The sequence below is a fragment of the Meriones unguiculatus genome, chromosome 17 (genome assembly GCF_030254825.1).
Source record: "Meriones unguiculatus strain TT.TT164.6M chromosome 17, Bangor_MerUng_6.1, whole genome shotgun sequence".
Classification (NCBI taxonomy): domain Eukaryota; kingdom Metazoa; phylum Chordata; class Mammalia; order Rodentia; family Muridae; genus Meriones; species Meriones unguiculatus.
Window position 1 is genome coordinate 77,336,975 of NC_083364.1, and position 17,230 is coordinate 77,354,204.

The following is a 17,230-nucleotide window of genomic DNA, read 5'->3' on the forward strand; positions in this document are numbered from 1 at the left end:
ATTCTGTGTCATTTGGCTCAATATTCACCAGCCATTTCACACTTTTAGGGAGCCAAGTTCCCCTATTGATCTATGCTTCTGTAGAGCACTTGACTTCTCATTCATTCATTCATCCACTTATTCATTCACAGATTTACATGATGCTCACTAATTACCCATTATATAAGAATCAAAATATGCCCCCTAAAATCTTTCCAATCTTTTCCATTATTCAATTTTTATTCCTTAGATTTTTCTTGCAGCAAGCTTTTTTATTTTTAATCATTTATTTATTTATTTTATATCCTGATCTCAGCTACTTCCCTTCGATCCTCCCAGTCCCACCTTCTTACCACCTTTCCCCTTTTTTCATCCCTACGCCTCAGAAAAGAGGAAACCTCACCACAAACCCGCCCTGCCACATCAAGATGCATCAAGACTAAGCACATCCTCTTCCACTGAGGCCAGACAAAGCAGCCCAGTTAAGGAAGAGTGATCAAAAATAGCTAACAGAGTCCATGCCGGAGACAACTCCTCTTCCACTTGCTAGGGACCCTCATGAAGACCAAACTACTCATCAGTTACATATATGTAGGTTGGTGCTTCAGTCTCTGTAAGCCCTTATGGCCTCAGTCAGTTGACACTGTTGTACTTCTTGAGGTGTTCTCGTACCCTCCAGTATCTTTCTTCCTTCCCTCCACTTTTCCACATGACTTCCAAACTACATCTAATGTGTGGGTGTGGGTCTTAACATCTGTTTTAATCTGCTGCTGGGTGGAGCCTCTCAGAAGACCATTATGTTAGGTTCCTTTCTATGTACATAGTAGTGTCAGGAGCTGGCTTTCTCCCATGGTGGTGGGTTTTAGGTTGGGCCATCATTGGTGGGCCATTCTCTCAACCTGTACATCTTTAGTAGGGTAAAATTTGGTTGAAGGTGTTGTGGGTGGGTTGGTGTTTCCCTCCCTCCACTGAAAGTCTCGCCTGGCTAGGAGGTAGCCACTCAGTCTCCATGTCCCTCAAATCTAGGTGTCTCATCTAGAGTCACCCCATATCCTCCCAGGAGCCTACCCTGTTACAGGTCTCCAGCTTGTCTCAAAGATGCCCTCCTACCTTGCTTTCCCTTCTCTCTCCCAGCCCTCTCACCCCCACCTACACTCTTCCTGCATTTGATCTCCACATTTGTTCCCCTTTCCACACCATCTCCTACTCAGTTCCCTCTTTTCATCCACTTTTGATATCTATTCTATTTCCCCTTTTGAATGGGATTCAGTCATTCTTCCTTGGATCCTCATTGTAAGTTAACCTCTTCAGGTCTGTGGATTGTTGTATTGTTATTCTGTATTATATGACTAATATACTGGTATACTAACAATGCCTTTGATTCTTAATCCAGTCACTGAGGATATTCAAAGTACATGCTCATAGAGAATTTGGAAAGGTACATGAGCTATTACACGAAAAAATTTTAATGCATAGATAGACTTAATAGTGCTATAATTTTATCATAAATGTCAACTAGACCTTACACTTATCAAAATGGCTAAAATCAAAAACTCAAGTGACAACACATGCTGGAGAGGTTATGGAAAAAGGGGAAGACTCCTCCATTTCTGGTGGGAATGTAAACTGGTACAACCACTTTGGAAATTAATCTGGCACTTTCTCAGACAATTAGGAATAGCGTTTCTCAAGATCCAGTTATACCACTCCTAGGCATATATCCAAAAGATGCTCAAGTACACAACAAGGACATTTGCTCATATTTGTAGCAGCTTTATTTGTAATAACCAGAACCTGGAAACAACCCAGATGTCCTTCAATGGAGGAATGGATACAGAAATTATGGTACTTTTACACAATGGAATACTACTCAGCAAGGAACAGCATGGAAACAAGGGAATCATGAAATTTGCAGGCAAATAGTGGGACCTAGAAAAGATCAGTCTGAGTGAGGTATCCCAGAAGGAGAAAGACACACCTGGTATATACTCACTTATATTGACCTATAAGATATGTTAAACATACTGAAATTTATACACCTAAAGAAGATACATAAGAAAGAGGACCTGGGGTAAGATGATCAATCCTCACTTAGAAAGACAAATGGGATGGACATTGGATGCAGGAGAAAATAAGTAACAGAACAGGAACCTACCACAGAGGGCCTCTGAAAGAATCTACCTAACAGTGTATCAAAGCAGAGACTGAGACTCATAACTAAATCTTCGGCAGGATGCAGGGAATCATATGAAAGAAGGGGTAGTTAGTATGACCTGGAGTAGACAGGAGTTTCACAAGGACCAAATATATCTGGGCACAAGGGTCTTTTATGAGACTGATACTTCAACCAAGGACCACGTATGGATATAATCTAGAACCCCAGCTCAGATGCGACCCATGGTAGCTCAGTAATCAAGTGGGTACCCTAGTAAGGGGAACAAGGACTATTTCTAACATTAAATCAATGGCTGGCTCTTTAACCTCCACCCCCCACCCTGAGGGAGGACCAGGCCTCTTTGGCCACAGAGGAGGACTTTGCAGCCAGTCCTGAATATACCTGATAAAACAAGGTCAGATGAAAGGGGAGGAGGTCCTCCCCTATCAGTGGACTTGGAAAGGGACAAGGAGGAGATGAGGGAAGGAAGGTGGGATTGGGAGGGAATGAGGGAGCAGGATACAGCTGGGATACAAAGTTAATAAACTGTAACTAACATTAATTTTTTTTTAATTTTTAAAAATGTCAGCTAGACAAAGGATTGTATGTTGAAGGTCTTAGCTAGTCATGATGTTGGGAGGTTGTAGAATCTTTAGTATTTGTAGATTAATAACAAGAAAGACAGGTATGAAATAGAAGTTTCTGGGTCTTTTAATCTCAGGTGTGTCCTGTGAATGTTTTTGTTTTGGTTCTTAGTGTGGGATGTGGAAATGTTTTCTCTCCCTTGAAAGAGTGCCCTCATCCCATCCTCCCACCACGAAAATGCAGGTGATGTTGGCCAGCTGGACACTACCTCATGGGAGGGGCGTGTTTTTTTCTGAGCTGGGAAAACATGCTTGGGTGGGTTCTGAGAAGGGATAAGCAGAAGGCCAAAAACAATGAGACAACGCTTTTTACACCTCTGTGCTTTGCAATGGTTTTCAAGTTGCTATCACTTTGCTGACTTTCGCAGAAAGAAATGTCCCAAAGAACTTTCCCTACTCCTTTGCCACTTCAGCAGACTTGTGACATTTGGGCAGAGTCTTGACACTTTTGCTGACTGGTACCACTGCTATTGCTGTTGTTTACTCTTTGCTGCTTCTGTTGTGGGTTCCTGCTTTGCTGTTTATTGGAATACTAGTATCCTACAACTGATATTGGTATATTCCCAATGAACCCAATGACCCTAAGCAGTAGGAAGTAGCTAAAAGTGATCTACAACCCCTTTCTCTACAACCTCTTACCTAAGATTGGTATGAGGAAAGGGAAATAAAGGGATTTAAGAACCTTAAATAAACTAGATGTTTGAAAATACATAGGTGCTTGAGGGTCATTATGGAAAAAGCTTATTGGCATCCCAGCCCCTCCTTTACTCAGTTTATTACTGATAATTTTAATATATCAGCAAAACATCACAAAGTCACATGAATATCATATATATATATATATAACAATAATTTAGTCAGATAAATAATTTTGGCTAGAAAATTAACCATGGTCTGGGGAAACTGCCCAGTCAAAAATGCAGTGCTTGTTCCTGAGTCCATTTCCCAAAATTTGGGTAAAAATGACAGGAATGGAGATGACAGGGAGTTAACAGTATTCACTGTTCTTACAGGGGATCTGAGTTCAGATCCCAGTAACAATGTCTAGGGGCTCAAACCCACCTGTCACTTCAGCTCCCAGAGATCTGACACCCTCTTCTTTACAGGCAACTACACTCATTAGTACATACCCCCACAGACAAGCATGCAACTACATAACTAAACTAACCAACTCAGTGATCTTTCAAACAAAATTCCAGACATGGTGTTGCATGTAATAACCTCAGTTCTGGGGAGACAAAGGAAGAACAATTACAGAAGCACAGTGACCCAACTCCCTAGACTAACTGGTAAGATCCAGGCCAATGAGAATGCCTATTTCAAAGGAGATATAAGCAGTCATGAAACTGAACTAGAGTTGGTTGTTTGGCTTCAACACACACACATCTCTGCACGTGTCCAGGCATAAACACATGCCCCAAAATACATAGGAAAACAAACACATACACATAAAGTTTTAAAGTTTTATTTTAAAATTAATTTAATTACATACAACTTCATTTAGAGATGTGATTGTGTTAAAACAAGATGTTTGGGCTGGTCACACTCCAGTCTCTCTGGCAATCTTAGACTCTGCTAAGTATACATTTGGAAAGAGAAAGGGACAGTTGGTAAAAACATACATAGAAGACCCTGTGAATATACAGCAAGAAGACAGTCATCTGCAAGCAGCAAAACACTAATAACAAAAAGCACGGTATTGAATGTACTTGACTTTTTTTGTTTTGTTTTGCTTTTTGAGACAGGGTTTTTCTGTATAGCATTGGATGTCCTGGGCTTAATTTGCAGAGCAGGCTGGCCTTGAATTCAAAGAGATCCGCCTGCCTCTGCCTATTCAAGTCCTGGGATTACAGGCATGTGCTACTGTACCTGGCATTGTACTTTACATTTTGCTTCAGAAGCACATAATACAAACTATAGAGCTGTTGAGGCATAGGAAAGAAATCTCTGTGTCATAGAAGGGACTTGATTAAACAGGTGAGTTGGAGAATGGCAAGAAATTTAGATTGTATTTCAAGTGAAAGTGTTAATTAATCTAATTCCTCCCATTACTATCAGGAGTTGATGACAGACATCAAGATGATTGACATGTATGCAGACATCTCAGATTGAACTGAGTTATGCATCAAATATTCAGCATCTTCATGCTGGAGTCTCTACATCCTTTTCCTAACAATGCTAGTTTTGTGAAGTTTTATAAAATTGATAGGTTAATATGTTCCAAAAGCACAATAATACACATAACTGTTAACTGTAATCATGTTTATTTTCATCATACTGGTGGACAGACACTATTCATAGTTTTGTTGAGTGAATTCCACAAACATTTCTTAGAAGATTGAGAAACAAGTTAATCTACTCAAAATCTTATCATTACATCTTAGAATTATTATTTTAACTTAAGCATCATAGGTCCACGGTTTTAATTTATTGAGCACAATAGCACAACAACACCCTTATGTGCAGTGTATAACAAATTATTAATATTCACAAATCTCATATTACCCCAACATATTCTACAAAATAGCACATTTTCAAATTAAAAATAAAGTAATTTTTTTCTACCACAATAGAGCTATACAGTGACATTGGTTTGTTTGACTACAAAGCGCTAAACTTCCTTTTTCCCTTTAGAAACAGTTTTTTTACATGTTCGTTTCTTATTATGCTAGATAACAGGTATAAACATTCAATGTTAAAATTTATTTAGGAAACATATAAGATTAGAATACATTCAGAATGCTTTTTATCATATGCATGTTTTGTTTTCTAATTTTTGATCCTTCAAAATGTATTAAAATAGATATACCTGAATTGTAGATTGAATAATGCACTCTAAAACAATGGTTGGTTACATTGTTGCACTTGACAAATCCTTTATTCCATAATTTTAAACTGGATGGTAGGAGGTATTCACACCATCTCTGCCTTACATGCATCTGGTTGAAGTTCTTTCCTTATTCTTTCTTTAAGTACAAAATTATACTTACAAAATGGTGGTCTTTGAAAGAAAAGAGGAAAACAGCTATTAGTAAAGTAGCAAATGTTCTTTTCTTTTAATGTAAATATTAGGATAGTCTTATCTGTAACTAGCCAGTTTTCTAAAAGTAGGGCACTGGAAAAGCCCCGTAGAACTGGGCCCACTTGTCTCATCTGTATGGGGATAACACAGAGACTATGCCTATACGGTAAATAGAGCTCCCCTCCATTCCTCTTTCTGCTACTACACAGAATGTTCACATTGTACAGGATAAACAGTACTGTTAAAATTAGTTCCTTTCTAAATTCAGTTTTAAAATAGCTAGAATATTCCTCCCATCATGACTACCATGAAGGAGAGTGACATATAAGACATACTTTATCCAAATGTTCTTCTTCAATACTAGTTTACCATTCATGAAGATGAAAATATCACCATGTAACATATTGTACATTTTAGTGAGACTGTGAATACAGTATTAGAGATAACCAAGAGATGAAACTACTGTGTTTTTTTTTTCATCTTAAGAATTTTAACCAAACTTTGAGCAGAGTGTAGGGAATCATATGAAAGAAGAGAGAGACCTGGAGAGAACAGGAGCTCCACAAGGACCAAATATATCTGGGCATAGGTATTTGTCTGGGACTGATTCTCCAACCAGGGACCATGCATGGACAAAACCTAGAATCTCTGCTTGGACATAGCCCATGGCAGCTCAGTATCCAAGTGGCCCTCCTAGTAAGGGGAACAGGGACTGTCTCTGGCATGAACTCTATGGCTACCTCCTTGACCTCCCCAGCCTCCTGTAGGAGGAGCAGCCTAGCAAGGCCACGGATGAGGATATTACAGCCAGTCCTGATGAGACCTGATAAGCTACGGTCAGATGGAAAGGGAGGAGGAGCTCCCCAATAAGTGGACTTGAGAGGGGTAAGGAGGAGATGAGGGAGGGAGGGTGGGATTGGGAGGGAATGAGTGAGAGGGCTACAGCTGAAACACAAAGTAAATAAACTATAATAAATATAAAAATAAAAAATACCAAAAAAAAAGAATTTTACCCAGCTGTTTATTTTCTTGTTAATCATTAAAGAAACTTGCAAACAAAAACAAAAGAAATTTAAAAACAAGCAATCAACTTAATTAACAAAAGTTTAGTAAAATCTAAGGAAGGGGAATAATTAACACATAGCAAAAATAATTTTTTTAATCATCAATGGTAGCTAAGTCAAAAGAGATTATGTCAACCATACAGGATATTTATTTTACTCTTATATGAGAACCTCCAGCCTTACATGGCTGCCAGGCTCCTAGCTTGGTGGAAATACTATTGGGTGTTTTTTGTTTATTTGTGTAACCATGTCTTATTACTTATCTCAGGATGGCCTTGAATTCCCTATAAACCTTCTGTTCTATCCTCTACATTCAGGACTGCAGGCATGAGCCACCACAGCTATCAATGTTTTGAAACACTTGAGAGCAAATTTTGTTTAAATTTTAGATCAACTCTTATAAATAATAAATTTTATGTTTGCATATAAAATATAAACATTGAGCATTATAAAAATTAATAGGAGGCACTTACCATTTGAAATAATAAAAGCTGCTTACAACTTTAATTTTCACATTGTGGCACTAAAATTGTGAAATGATACTACTCAAATACTATAAAATATTTCAGATGTTGGCAGAGGCACTTTTTATTATGTTATAGGAGATCATAATCTGTGCCTCTATGAACTGGAGATGACTCAGCTGTTAAAGGTACTTGTTGCTCTCACAAAAGACCTTGGGAATGATTCCCAAAAACCACATAGCAGCTATAGACAGTTCCAAGGCACCATAATCCCTTTTATGGAATCTGTAGGCACAAGTTACCCACGTAGGCAAAATACATATGCACATGAAATAAATCCAAAATTATTTTTAAAAATTAAAGAAAAATTGAGGAAAGATTTCTAGTCCCTCAAAAACTTATATGCCTTCAATACTTGAATTTCTTCTGCCACATTTTACACTTAAAATGTGTCAGACCTACAAATGAAAAAGTTATCATAGCTACTCTGTGCCTTTCCAGACTGTATGTCTAAAACATATGAACAAAGCAAGGGTGTCTTATTTCACTTTTTAAAATAGAAAGAAGCTCACAAGCTAACCACCGTGGATTTATGTTTTTAACATGTAGAATATATGTCATATTAAATAATCCTCCCTTTATAAGGCATGTGCAACATTACAAGAACAGTTTAAACAGATACCGTAGTATTTACAGACTCCAATCCCTTTGGAAGTGCAATTCCCACTTAAATGCTTTTTTTAAAATTTGTAAGTGGCCTTAGTCATGGTGATTATCACAGTAATATGACAATGATTAAGATATACTTGTTAGAAGAGCAAAAAGCATATATAGCTGGTCGAAATGCAAAACTTAATGCTACCTACGAAACGTACTCTGACTTTCTTAAAGTTTCTTTAAGACATATCACATGATCTAACAGTCCTGCTTCTAGGTGTCTATCGAAAATAGAAGACACCTTATAGCCACATAAAAGCACACCTGCACGTACAGGTTTGCAAATAAAAAACAAGACCAAACCATGTCTTTTAAGTGGTGAGCGGTTGAGGAGTGAAGTTATGTAATACTTTTACAATAAAATACTGTTCATCAAAAGCCTTCACTGATACAGAGAACAGCTAAGTGCAAAGTGCTACATTTATAATGACCTACAATCCTACGTATATAATATCAATAAAAGTATGAGCCAGCCACAGCAGCTGGGATTAGAAGTGGAACCTAAAAGCCAAAGAGCAGCACCAATAAACTAGTGAACAGAATATTCTCAATTTTGCTTCTAGTAGTTAACTACAATCCACTTACTTAAATCCATACAAATAGACACCGAAATGAATATTTAGTAATAAGCTTTTAAAAGTGGCTTCAAGCAAAGCTTTTTCCAGAAGTCATCCAAGGTCACCCCTCATATATATGTATATGTTCCTTAATCCTTCAAGACTAAGATCTTGTTTACTGGGAGTTGCTGCGGGGTGACTCTGTGTGGTCTCTAGCAAAATATATCTGGAACTATAATTGCTTATCGAGGGTATGTATATTATGGTGGGTCATAAGACATCACATCCTTTATAACTCACAACTCCCACAGGTTGGCACTCCGGATTCTCATAAGAGTGTGTATTATCTGTGTGGGCATATCTAAAGAGAAAGGGCTTTTGGATGGTTACAGCAATTTTCTAAGTAATTAAACAAAGCATACTTTCATCCAACATCTGTTAGCATCACTATCTCTAGCCAGATGATAAGAGCTTCCAAAGTGTATTTTATATGTTCATTTTCTGTGTCAAAATGATTACATACCAATTTTATAAATCTAGTAAAATATCATAACACACGCCCAGTTTCAGTTTTCAAAAAGAGAATTCCATGCGTGTGTGTTTCAGGCATGGGAGCACATCCTAGTGGCACTGCCCTATTTCTCCCTTCACCTGGGAGGGAGCATGATGCAGCCGTAGCAGCGCAAACATCAGCTGATAAGATGGTGACGCAGAAACGGAAAACATAATTAACTACATCTTAGTTAGAAACACAACATATGAAACAATTTTCCAAATGGTCTGCAATGAATAACTAAATTTATTAATTAGTGGAAATGCTTTTTATTGTAAAATATAACTACCAAATTAGGTGTACATGCAAACAACTCTGTCCTCCAAGATATGATAGCCCGCTCCAACCATGCATTCGTAAGAAATGTCGATATCAAATGTTCTTGCAGGTGTATCTGTTGACTTTGATTTTTTTCATTCATGTCAACCACTGGGACAGTGAAACTGCCTTTCATTACGATAACAGCATTTTACTGAATTTTGAGTGTATGTATATCATACGGAAATTATAAGATATCTGCATTTAAATTAATTTCTCAACACTCCTCTGTGGGTGTAGAATTCCTCTAAATGTGTGTTCTCAGCTTCAGAAAATGGCACAGTCAGCAATACAAGCATGAGGACCTGAACTGGATCCCTAGCACTCACATAACACGGCTGGCGCAATGGCATTCTCTTACAATTTCAACACTGGAAAGGTGGAGAGAGGCATATTCCTTGGTCTCATTAGCATGAAGCCAGTGAGAGACACTGCCTTCAACAAAATGTGAATGACACTTGAAAAGTGATACCTAAAAGTATCAACACACACATGTATGCATGCACTCATATACAGGCATTACATATTATTATACACACGTATGTGTATATATAATCATGCATTCCTTTGGTTTTTACTTTCTACAAATACTTATCATCTGCACTGCACTTTTATAAAACATAATTGGGAATTCAAATCACGTACATATCTCTCTATATGTGGATAAAACTTGAATTAAAGCAGAAATATTACAACTAGCGATATTATAATCAATCCACAAACCATTTCACTTACCGTGAGTATGTAGGTGGGATACATATGAGATATGCATGTATGCATGTGTGTAATGTGTAGTGCAGATACCCGTGCATGCACATGAAGACGCTGGAGATGACGTTACATTCCCTTTTGATTTTCTACTTGAGTGCTTTGAGATACGATGTCTCACTGAAGTTGGACAGTGTTGCTTGTCTACCCTGGCTGGCCAGCAAGCCCCACTGATTCCCCTTGGCCCTTCCTGCAGTGCTTGCATTTGCATACAGCAATGCTTGACTTTTTCAGTGCTGCAAAGAGTCCTACTTAAATCCTTATGAGGTATCCTAAAACATAGTTTCTCTCCTCTCTTCCACTTTTCTGTCTCAATCCGTCACTGATGCTGCTGAGATTTACAGCTTTCCAGCCTTTTTTCTTTTTGTCTTAAACTTTATTAAAATGATTTTTGAGCTTCAAAACAAAAGGAAACAAAAATTGGCTGATAAGCCTTTAAGGGGTATATTGTGTGGATTCCCCAAATTTGTAATGTCCTATGAAATATGTGTGTTAGTGTTGTTTTTTTTTTTCTGTTGCTCAGATAATGTGATTCTAAACTGTCAGAAGTATCACTCAAGACAAAAATATACATTTTTAAACATTTTAGATCCTTGGTTAATAAAATTGACCAATATTTGCACACATAACAATGCAGCCAGTCCCGATGAGACCTGCTAGGCTGGGGTCAGAGGGAAGGGGAGGAGCACCTCCCCTATCAGAGAACTTGGGGAGGGGCATGGAAAGAAATGAGGAAGAGAGGATGGGATTGGGAGGGGATAAAGGAGAGGGCTACAGCTGGGATAACAAAGTAAATAAACTGTAATTGATATAAAAAACAATTTTAAAAAACATATTGTAATCAAAATTTAGGTTTCATACCTTTCTGGATATGTGAGTGATTTTAACATGAGACTCTGGATTCTGTATTGGCACGTGGGACAGGGAACACTTGAGGACTGAAAGTATGTCATGTAGATGCGTGAAATGTTCCCAACATCACTTAAAACCCGAGCAAGAATCTTGCTTTTATGAAGATTATTGAACGTCTTGCTCTTCCTAAGCAGAAAAACTAGATATGCTTAATATATTAACAAATTAAACATTTTTTTTTCTAAAATCAGTGTATTACTACTTAGACAAAACACAGAGGACAATTTTATAGGGAAGAGGTCAGACAAGACAGAATAAAATAACAGTAAGGATATATTGTAAACCATTCTTCAGCCTCATAGTTCCTTCAATCAATGAGTTCAAATTGGTAAGTGTTATTCTCTAACACTCTTTAAAATATTTTCCCTAAAATAAAGTACAAAAAAATACTGAGATTTAAAATTAAAAGTAAATATAATATTTTATACTCCTAATTTTATGACTACTCTCAGTGAATAGGGATTGTAACAAGGCTTAGAGCATACATTTGGACCTTATTTAGCCAGCACCTTCCTTTTTAGGATAAGAATGGCCACATTAAAGGTATGAAAAATGAGATTGAAACCATACAAATTGCTTTCTAATATTCACACAGCTATTAGTTAATCATGTGCTATGTAAAACCATGTTTGTTAATTCTGTGCATTACTCCTTCCCCCAATTCTTCATCTTTGTGTACCAGAAACATGACCCCATAAAATAATTCTCATCATTATAATGTAGGAAAAATAGAGGTCTCTCTACTGCCATGTCTCAAATTAAGTGTCTAAAATAAAGGACATAAGAGAAGTAGACCCCAGGAGCCATGGGATTTGGTTCAGAAGAAAGAGAACAAAAGAAGTAAATAAGGAGGAGAAACAGAAGGAAGGAGAATAAAGAAAGGACAGGGAAATCTTCATTGAAAGAATAAGGGAGGGTGGGATTGGGAGGAAATGAGGGAGAGAGCTATGGCTGGGATACAAAGTAATAACCTGTGATTAATATAAAAAATAAAAAGTAATATAAAAAAGAATAATGTATCTAGAAGGTAAAATTACTAGAGCAAAGGCAAGTATCCATTTTGAACAGAGAGTGACACTTGGAACCCTAGGCATTTCCTACCAACCCTGACCTCTCCTAGCCCTACTATCCCTTACATTCTTCACAAAGCTTAGTCTCTTAAGGATGTCACTATTCCCTTCAAAGTTCATGTCTTTGCTCTTCCCCTAGCAGGATTACCCACTTTTTCCCCAAATATTACTTCATTGGACATATCTCCATCTGCAGATTTCGCAGTGACTACAGCATACCCAAATAGGAATGTCACCTACAAACTGCCATCTTCCCCAGGGGCTCCAACCGCCTAGACTCTTCTTCCTTCCCTCCACCTATCCCCTCTCTGTCATTCTCCACTCTCTACTCTCTCCTTCTTCCTTGTGTCTGAATTGCTTCAGTGTAAAAAAAAAATCAATAACAGCTGTCTGGAGGAATGATGGATATCATAATTTGGGCTTACTTATTAATTTAAATTCTATGTGGTGCAACTGTCTAAAAAGTTTTAAGACAAAAATCTAATTTATTTAAAAAATAAACTTCAATGCTTAGCATGTTTTCTTGACTGTGTACTCTCTCAAAACATTTCTTGAATGATTAAATTGGATTCTGTCCATGGATCTCTACTCCATGTCCATGATTTGGTATAGAAGGAATTTTTAAACATTTTAGATGGTCCAAAGTTCAAAGTTTGAAGTTATTCTACGCTGGCTTACTTTCCTCAATTTCACACTTTGGTTCAATCATAAAAGCACATCACACATATGTCTGGAAGCCTTAAAACCTCTAGAAGATATCTTCTCGGTCTTTGTTTTTGTTCCACTCAACTTGTCCATCACTTGTTCCCTCCATCTGTCACTCAAACATGACAGTAGCTCTCTCTCTGAAGACTCTCAAGTTTCCTTTAAACTCACTATCATCTGTAAGACTGCTGTAATCCAAACATTTAATACTCGTATTAAATGAACGCAAACGTACTACCTAGTACTCAAGACCTAGTACTCAAAAGCCTACAGTGAGATCTGGTGATACAGCCTGGTGTGTAAAGGCTGCTAACCCTCACAGCCTGAGAATCATTTCTGGAACCCAGGAGACTTGATACCCCAGAATTGTTCTCTGGTTCACACGTGTATGCTGTACCATGCTTACCCTACCTCCCACCACACGCAGACATATTCACAATGAAATAATAATAAAGAAATAATAAAATCTTATGCTGATAAAACGTTACATTTCACATCCTACTATTCAACTGAGTGCTCTTTAGCAACACTGAAACAAATACAGTGTTCACAGGTCATTTTTAGGAGAGGTGGGCTGGATGAGAAGAAGAAAAGGGAGAAGATGAGAAGGAGAAGCAGAAGGAAGAGGAGGGAGAAGTAGAGTGATCATAATGCAAATGTTGAGCTCAGCATTCATGCATGCGAGTCGCAGGTGATCCTAATCCTTCTCTGTTTGGTAGTGTGCATTATATAAAGAGTAAATATTCCTCTTTCAGTTATTGACAGGGAAATGCATACTCTTTTAAGACTCTTCTATTCTCCTATTATTTGAACAAAAAAGTTCAAATGCCAAATAACTCTAATAGGAAAAACAAAAGCCAAGCTTAGGTGGACACATTATAATGAGCATACATGTTCTCATAGTTTTATCCGTTTATATATTAAATCCATTATAAGTAAAATGCATCACTCTTTCACAGTGTTTAACTGTTTGCAAAATAAATCAGAACAGATTTCTTCACCTGCCGGAAAAATTGAAACAGCCGTGACAAGAGTGCTGTTTATAAGTTTAGTTGTTCTGTTTTCTCCAGGCCATTGAAAGAAATTTCTCCCAGTTTGGTTATAGGACTGCATCACTGTCGCATGTGTTTACCTCTTCTCTGCCTTCAGACAGGATATTAAGTGATAATGTATCGTGAAACTCACTACTCTGATTCAATTATGCGTTAGCTTTTGCCATCGTATTGAGACTCCTTATGAACAATATCACTATTTCAGTTTGGGTGCCCAGATATACTTAAAACATCTGCATGTGTTTAGTCATAAAAAATGTGCTGAGTAGGTGAATTAATTAAAAAGCTAACAGTATATTTATGATCAAAAGAAATGATACTCTGTATGTATGTACATAAACATATAAAACTATACAATTTAAGAGATCTACATAAATGAACTATTTAATGAATATATTTTGTATAACAACATATAATATATGATCAGTGTCCAAGCTTGGATGAAAAGGAATTGAAAAGTTCTTTCAATCAAAATATGAACCTGGAGAGAAGTAAGGAATTTAGATCAAAATTCTTATGTGATATATTTTTTATCTTCTTTGAGTGACTGAAAGGAGGTGAAGTAGAGGGGAAAAAAATACTTTCACACTCCCATTTTCATGTCACCACCAATTTATCTGCAATGATTCTTACTACTTTAAAAGTTTTAATTATAGGCTGTAATATGAAAATATTTATCTCATTTCTTTTACCTTCCTGGTGTTCACCCAGTATTTTATTTCTGAGAATGATCTTAGCATCCATTATAAGAGCCCTTAGTTTTACTTCATTTTGAAGACCTTAAATATTTTGCAATATAAACTTTTTTCTTGTGATCTTCTTCATGAATTTCAAAGTTTAAAATATTTCCTCTATGTCACAACCACGCCTACTATGAGATATGGCTATGTGTTATATTTTATGACATTGAAGACTTTTAATTAAATGCAATAGCACTGTAGTGTTAAGGAGATTGTTTTCATTGCTTGACAGTTAAACTTGTGTCCAGTCATGCAGGTTTTCATCTCTCATAGTTAAAAACCAACTGAATCTGTGAGTCACAATATGCCCAGACCCAAGACTGAAGACACATTACATTTACGCCATTAGACAGTTAAGGTAGTATGACTATTTAAGCTGTGATAGTAGTAAATGTCGGAGATGGAAATTGTAGCTCTTGCAACTCAGAAATCACCAATAACAGGTCAAAGCTGAAGCCAATTTATAGCCCATCATTTGTCAAATAAACTTTATTGTTTACTTAGTCACCACACATAAAAAAAGTTTTACTATTTGGTGACATTCTAGAATCTTAAACCAGCACACTGAAAATTATAATTTCAATAAAACATTCACCTTTGTATCATTTTTTTCTTAAGAAAAAAGTTTTTTTTTATTTTAATAATTTATCTCGAGATAAATAGATGTTCAGCAAACTTCAGCTGAGAATGTGCTTAAAGATTATGTAACTTTAGAAACATGTATATCCAATTACACATATGTAAAAAGTTAATTGGAATTGAGGGAAAAAGATGTCTCAATATATATTTGGAAGTTATATGATTCAGAGTTCTCTAAATGTTGCACTATCATTGACTGATGGTAATAGATTTTTATTTACAAAGCTGTGAAAATAATATTGACTAAAAGCTGGACAGAGTGAGCAAGCAAGATGATTAGAAGGACTTAATTAATTAATTAAGAGTAAAAAAAATTACAAAAGTGGCTTCTCCCATTCCTCTTACATTTGTGGCCATGAGCTGTGAAATATTTGCTTTCTATTTCATATTCAATATTGTCCCATAGAATGAAAGAGTAGAACATTATATATTAAATGCTGCTAATATAAATCCTCTCTATTTAGTAAATTTACTCCAAATTATCTACTTAACCATGTACAGATTTCAAATAAGCAAAGATTTGATTTATCAGAAAAGTAAATAATAAATGATACTTACATGTAGAGCTTGGGGTATTGAAATTCCCCAAGATTATTTAATAAACTAAATGAAATTGAGCCATTCCTCATAGTTTCATCCAAAGCAACTATGCTGATAACAAAATAATAGGCTACAAAAAAATACAAAATGTTATTCACATTATATTTAAAACTTTCTTTTGTTTTGCTACATATGCAAGTATACACACAAGGACTCATGATATATATAGTAGTTCCCATATTTTATATGCAAATAAAAATATTCAGATAAAATAATTTACCAGTGAATAATACAATCTACCTCATATCAAGTTATTTATAAAATATTTTTAATTCTTTGAGATTTCAAAGATATTATTTTGATATTATTCATTCTTGTTCCCCAATTCCCATATCCACCATCTTTTTATTTCCATGCCAGTCGACTTCCAGTTCCCTAATTTTTCCTCCCCACTGAATACAGATTATGTTGCCCAACTCTTCTTGGGAGTAGAACCTGCCCTGAACTGTGGTCAACATACTAGGGGGACACATCTTTATAGAAAACATTTAAAAAATCTGTGTCATATTTTGAAAAATAAGAACCTGCCAGAAAATCTTGAGTGTGGTGATAATTTGGCTAAATCAATACTAAATTCTAACTTCTCTGTAAGGCAATTAAACAACATTTTGTTTTTCAGCAACATATTTAAATGTTATAAGGTCTCCTAATTACCTGTTAATATATACAGATAAAATTGCTTAACAACTTTAATCATCAATCACATTGGCCTCTGAGAAATAGTAGTGAAGTTAAATAACTGTATGTAGTGTAAGTTTATTAGGGATGTTATACCTCAGCTAGACACATGCAGAGATACGCTAATCCAAAACAAAGGAGTCTCATATTTTAAAATATATGAGCTCACATTTTAAAAAGATAAAGCTTTAAAACATAATTGGCCAAGAGGATTCACTATTGAAAAGCCATCAGTAGGATATATTTTAGCAATGAAAATTAGTGAGAGATGTTGAATCAAGATATAAATGTAGAGAGCTGAAGTTCTGAAATATAAGTGAAGATTTAATCTGAAGAGGAAGAAGAAGAGAAAAGAAGGAAGTGGCTGAAAAAGAAAAGGATGAACTAGGAGATGTGAGCTCAGAAGGCCACGTAGCTACGATTTTAAACTAAATTGAGCTAGTGTGGGCTAAGTCTAAGATTACTTGGGAATGCTGATGTTGACTCCACGTTCCAGCTTTGACTGCCATTATTACCATTTCCTGGCTGTTTATGCTTATATAACCATTGTATTTGGGAGCCAGTAACTTGATTCTTCAATTTACAGGTTTAGA

The 17,230-nt window shown here is 36.3% G+C and overlaps 1 protein-coding gene across 5 annotated transcripts in view; it reads right to left on the reverse strand.

Annotated features, from left to right (window-relative positions):
- Positions 1-5,679: 5,679 nt before the first annotated feature.
- The window catches only part of Lipi (lipase I), a 30,565-nt gene continuing 19,014 nt past the window's right edge, over positions 5,680-17,230 (reverse strand). For all 5 annotated transcript variants that reach the window (XM_060371144.1, XM_060371145.1, XM_060371143.1 and 2 more), the window contains 3 exons: positions 15,918-16,029; positions 11,103-11,279; positions 5,680-5,779 (listed from right to left, as the gene is read on the reverse strand). In XM_060371144.1, the coding sequence (XP_060227127.1) occupies positions 5,692-5,779; positions 11,103-11,279; positions 15,918-16,029 (377 nt within the window). In that variant the 3' untranslated portion in view covers positions 5,680-5,691. The remainder of the gene's footprint in view (positions 5,780-11,102; positions 11,280-15,917; positions 16,030-17,230) is intronic.